Source organism: Melanerpes formicivorus, unplaced genomic scaffold (genome assembly GCF_026170545.1).
Source record: "Melanerpes formicivorus ecotype bairdi unplaced genomic scaffold, bMelFor1.0.p_v2 SCAF_100, whole genome shotgun sequence".
NCBI classification, from domain to species: Eukaryota; Metazoa; Chordata; class Aves; order Piciformes; family Picidae; genus Melanerpes; species Melanerpes formicivorus.
The window spans coordinates 931,865-936,617 of NW_027142452.1; the positions used below are offsets into that span (position 1 = coordinate 931,865).

At 63.6% G+C, this 4,753-nt stretch overlaps 1 protein-coding gene across 1 annotated transcript; it reads right to left on the reverse strand.

Annotated features, from left to right (window-relative positions):
• Positions 1-700: 700 nt before the first annotated feature.
• On the reverse strand, positions 701-2,713 carry NXPH3 (neurexophilin 3). The gene is made up of 2 exons (XM_068166401.1): positions 2,530-2,713; positions 701-1,435 (listed from the first exon to the last, which is right to left on the reverse strand). Exons 1-2 carry the CDS (start codon positions 2,584-2,586, stop codon positions 701-703), a joined length of 792 nt encoding a protein of 263 aa, XP_068022502.1. The 5' UTR covers positions 2,587-2,713.
• Between the last annotated feature and the right edge of the window lie 2,040 nt (positions 2,714-4,753).

Below are 4,753 nucleotides of genomic sequence, written 5' to 3' on the forward strand. Positions count from 1 at the left end.
CCCCACCCCCACCCCACCCCCCGTGTAGTGGTGCCTGGTGTGAGCCGTGGTGAGGTGGCGCCTCGGGAAGGTCCTCCCCTGCCCTCCCCTGCTTCCATCCTGGCAGCTTTGGGCACCCCGACGTGGGAAAACTCAGCCCCAGCTCCTGCTGCTGCTGCAGGGCTTGGATGTGGGGTTGATCACGGGCAGCTGCCCATGGACACCTTCCAGCCCTGGGGAGCACATCAGATGCTGTCCTCCCCACCCCTGAGGTCTTTCCCCTGGATCCAGGCTGCGTAACCCTGCTCCCAGAGCCCTCCTTGCCTGGTCACCAGCCTGGTAGGGGCCACCTGGCCCTAGACCCAGGCCAATCCATTATTGCATTGAGAAACACAAGTCCTGATTGTGGCTTTTCTTGCCCTGTTTGTCCTGGATGCCAACTGCAGCCCCCTCGCCCCTGAAGGCCACGGATCCAGGCCAGGCTTAGCGCTGCTGGTGCCCCCCCCAGCCTCAAATTCCTCCTCTTGCCGTGGGAGTCCTTTGCTTTTGGGGGGAGGGGGTAGGGGTGGGGAGGAGGAGGGGGGGGAGAACTGGCAAATCCTCCTCTTGCTTCTGGTTTCTAGGGACCACAAACCCATCCCCATCCCTCCCTCCCACCCCCCCCCTCCCCACCCCCCCCTTTTTCCCTGTCACCAGGGCATCCTGCGAGGGGCAGAGCGCCTCATCCCGAGGGGTAGTAAGGGACATCGCTGTGGTAGTTGTAGTCAGGGCAGACTTTCTGCACCAGCCTGTAGTCTGTGCTGTAGAAGGTGATGTAGATGCAGATGACTTTGAAAGGCTTGGAGCAGACCCAGGAGACGTGGCTCTGGGTGTGCTCGTGGTAGCAGGTCTTGGAGGGGTCGTAGGTGCAGAGCGTGGTCTTCTTGGCCCGGTCGACCTTCTCGTGCTCCACCCTGCAGTTGAAGATCTTGGACTCCTTGGCCTCAATGAAGATCTGCTGCTCCAGGTCGAACTCCACTGCCTTGGTGGGGGGGACGAGGCTGACGGAGATGTTGCCCTGCCCGGTGGAGTTGTGGCGGAAGAAGACGTTGACGGTGCCGTTGCCGTGGTCCACCACCTTGCCGGTGATCAGCAGGTTCAGCTTCACTGTCTTGATGTTGGAGTAGAAGTCTCCCCAGCCAAAAACCTTCCTCAGCTTGCCCGAAGCCAGCCCCAAGTCCCTCTGTCCTCTGGGGTGCAGGGGGGGGTCCCTCTGGGACAGGTGATCCAGGAGGTCCCATAGCTCCCGCGAGCTGGAGCTCACCAGCTGCAGGAGGGTCAGGTTCTGGGCCAGGCTTGGAGGGAAGAGGGACCTGAGAGAGAGCAGCCCTCTGGCCTTCAGTGCTCCAGCTCTCTCCTGGCTCTTGGGCTCCCTTTGCTCCACGCCTTTCCCTGCCTCTTCTTGGCCACAGATGACCTGTGGTGGAAAGTGAGAGATGGGTGCTGGGTGCCTGAACCCCCCGGAGTCCCCCTGCTTCCCCAGACCTGACCCAGCTGTCCTCCTTCCCATCCTTCCTTTCCTTATCTCCCTCTCCCCACTGCTTCTCTCCAGGGTTCCTATTTCCCTTCTGCCAGCAACCTTCTCCTGCTGTGCCTGGGAGCTGGGACAGGGCACTGTGCTGGTTGCTGCTGCAGCCTGGCACCTCTTCCAGGGCAGAGCACTGCCACCCCAGGGATCCCTTCTGAGGAGAGGCTGTTCTGGAGGAGGACACACACCTGGGATGAGGCTGCCCCCCTCGTGGCCTCCCCACCGGTGCCTCCCTGCAGGCAGCATCATCCCATGGAGCCCTCTTCTGACCTCCAGACTGTGCCACGGTCCAGTGGAGAGACAGAGCTGGGAGCAGGAGGGGACAGCACAGCACCATGTGAGCCCTCACCGGAGCAGATGTCCTTCACCTCTCACAGCCCTGCTTGGGCTCCTCCACGAACTCTGCTCCTGCTGGCATTTGGGGGGTGGGGGGGGAGGGGGGCTCTGCCAGCTGTGCACCCCAAAATGAGAACAGAAGGAGATGGGCAAGCTGCTGGGGGTGGGGGGCTGTGGGTAGCCAGCAGCTTGGGATGGTGCCCAGGGGGGAGGTGGATGCTGCAGCCCCACTGCCTTGGGGTGAGAAGGGCTCAGCTGGGCAGTGGGGGAAGATGGGGAGGGAGTGGAGCTTGGCCTGGAGCTCAGCACCCCCAGCAGCTACACCCGGACTGCTCTGCTGCTTTGAGGTGGGGAGGGGGCCGCAGCTTTTTCGGGTGACCAGGAGGTACCCCCAGCCCCCCTCCCCCCCCTCCCCCCCCGCCCCTGCCCTCTGCTCACCTGCTGCAAAATAGCAGAAGTTTTGGGACGCTGGTTCGGTTGCAGGGGGGGAGAGGAAATGGAGCCGGGGGGAGGGAGAAATCCATGTGGGAAATATTCCCGGGGCGGGGGGGGCGCGGGTGGGGGGAATCACCTCTCGGTCCCTTTGGCAGCACGGCCCCTCCAGCCCCGCTCCCCCTCGTCCCCCCTTCCCCATCCCCGGTGCTCACCAGCAGCGAGATGCTCCCCTGGAGCAGGAGGACGATGCAGCTCCGAGGCAGATTCATCTTCCAGCCGCTGCCGCCCGCCGCCGCCGTCCTCTCCGATTTCCAGAGCCCTCCGCTGGCTTTCGGGGCTCGCCTGGGCTCGGGCTGGGTTTTTGGGTTGGTTTTGGGTGGTGGTTTTTTTTTCCCCTTTCCCTCCCTTCTTTTCAAGGCAGGGACGTCAGCGAGGGGCAGGGGGTGTCCCCCTTTATAAGCCAGTTCCTAGGCACCCCCCCCCCAGCCCATAGTGGCTCCGGCAGCTCCCACCCCGCTGTGCCGGACCCGCTTCACCTGCTGCCGCTGCTGCTCCTGCCATGCTGCCTGCTCCTCTCTCCCTGCCTGCCTGCTCCTCTCTCCCTGCCTGCCTGCTGCTCTCTCCCTGCCTGCCTGCTCCTCTGTCCCTGCCTGCCTGCTGCTCTCTCCCTGCCTGTCTGCTCTTCTGGACCTGCCTGTCTGCTCCTCTCTCTCTCCCTGCCTGCCTGCTCCTCTCTCCCTGCCTGCTCCTCTCTCCCTGCCTGCTCCTCTCTCCCTGCCTGCCTGCTGCTCTCTCCCTGCCTGCCTGCTCCTCTCTCTCTCCCTGCCTGCCTGCTGCTCTCTCCCTGCCTGCCTGCTCCTCTGTCCCTGCCTGCCTGCTCCTCTCTCCCTGCCTGTCTGCTCCTCTCTCCCTGACTGCCTGCTGCTCTCTCCCTGCCTGCCTGCTCCTCTCTCTCTCTCTGCCTGCCTGCTCCTCTGTCCCTGCCTGCCTGCTGCTCTCTCCCTGCCTGCCTGCTGCTCTCTCCCTGCCTGCTCCTCTCTCCCTGCCTGCCTGCTGCTCTCTCCCTGCCTGCTCCTCTCTCCCTGCCTGCCTGCTGCTCTCTCCCTGCCTGCCTGCTGCTCTCTCCCTGCCTGCTCCTCTCTCCCTGCCTGCCTGCTGCTCTCTCCCTGCCTGTCTGCTGCTCTCTCCCTGCCTGCCTGCTGCTCTCTCCCTGCCTGCTCCTCTCTCCCTGCCTGCCTGCTGCTCTCTCCCTGCCTGTCTGCTGCTCTCTCTCTGCCTGCCTGCTGCTCTCTCCCTGCCTGCCTGCTCCTCTGTCCCTGCCTGCCTGCTCCTCTCTCCCTGCCTGCCTGCTGCTCTCTCCCTGCCTGCTCCTCTCTCCCTGCCTGCTGCTCTCTCCCTGCCTGCCTGCTGCTCTCTCCCTGCCTGCCTGCTCCTCTCTCTCTGCCTGCCTGCTCCTCTCTCCCTGCCTGTCTGCTCTTCTGGACCTGCCTGTCTGCTCCTCTCTCTCTCCCTGCCTGCCTGCTCCTCTCTCCCTGCCTGCCTGCTGCTCTCTCTCTGCCTGCTGCTCCTCTCCTCTCTCTCTGCCTGCTGCTCTCTCCCTGCCTGCCTGCTCTGCTGGACCTGCTCTTCCCTGCCTGCTCCTCCCTGCCTCTCCCTCTGCTTGCTCTGTTCTGCCTGCTCCGTTCTGCCTGCTCCTCTCTGCCTGTCCCCCTGCTTCCCTCTGCCTGCTTCCCTGCCTGCCCTTCTGCTCCCTTCTCTATTTACCCTCTGCCTTCTTCCCTGCCTGCCCCTCTGCTCCCTCCTCTGTTTATCCCTCTGCCTGCCCCTCTGCTCCCTCCTCTATTTACCCCTCATGCCCACTCCCCTGCCTGCCCCCTGCCTGCTCCTGCCCTGCCACAGGCCCTTCCAGCAGGCAGTGGAGCCTGGATGAGCAGCCTGGGCTAGTGGGAGGTGTCCCTGCCCATGGCAGGGGGCTTGGAACTGGGTGATCTTCAAGGTCTCTTCCAACCCAAACCACTCCATGGTTGCTCCCCCATCCCATCTCCACCCAGCTATGCTGCTGGGGAGGAAGAGAGGAGCTGGGCTGGAGTGGCTGTGCCCTTCAGGAGGTGAGGGATGAGGTGAGGGGAGACCCTTTGGGTTTGTTGGGGAGGTTGAATTTGTGCTCCTCTGACAGTGGCTCCTGCAGAGATGCTTCCTTCCCCATCCCAGGGCCGTGTGGCTGTGCAGTCTCCTTCCTCTCCCCACCCTCAGAATCACTAAACCCAGAGAGATCTGGCTAAGATTTCCAGGCTCTTCTGGTGCTGGGGCCTTTGTGTGGCCCCTTCTACCTGCTCAGAATTGACATGGGGGATCCTGGAGGATCTGGCAGCTCCTTTGCAAGGGGCACAGGCTGGGTGGGAGGTTTGGTTGGATTCATTTGTGGGGGTTGTGTGT

What these genes read in the sequence shown, in the direction of transcription:
- NXPH3 (XM_068166401.1), bottom strand. Translation starts at nt 2,586, where the DNA reads ATGAATCTGCCTCGGAGCTGCATCGTCCTCCTGCTCCAGGGGAGCATC. An exon ending in AGGGGAGCATCTCGCTGCTG is followed by an intron (nt 1,436 to 2,529) that starts GTGAGCACCGGG and finishes TTTCCACCACAG; the next exon opens with GTCATCTGTGGCCAAGAAGA.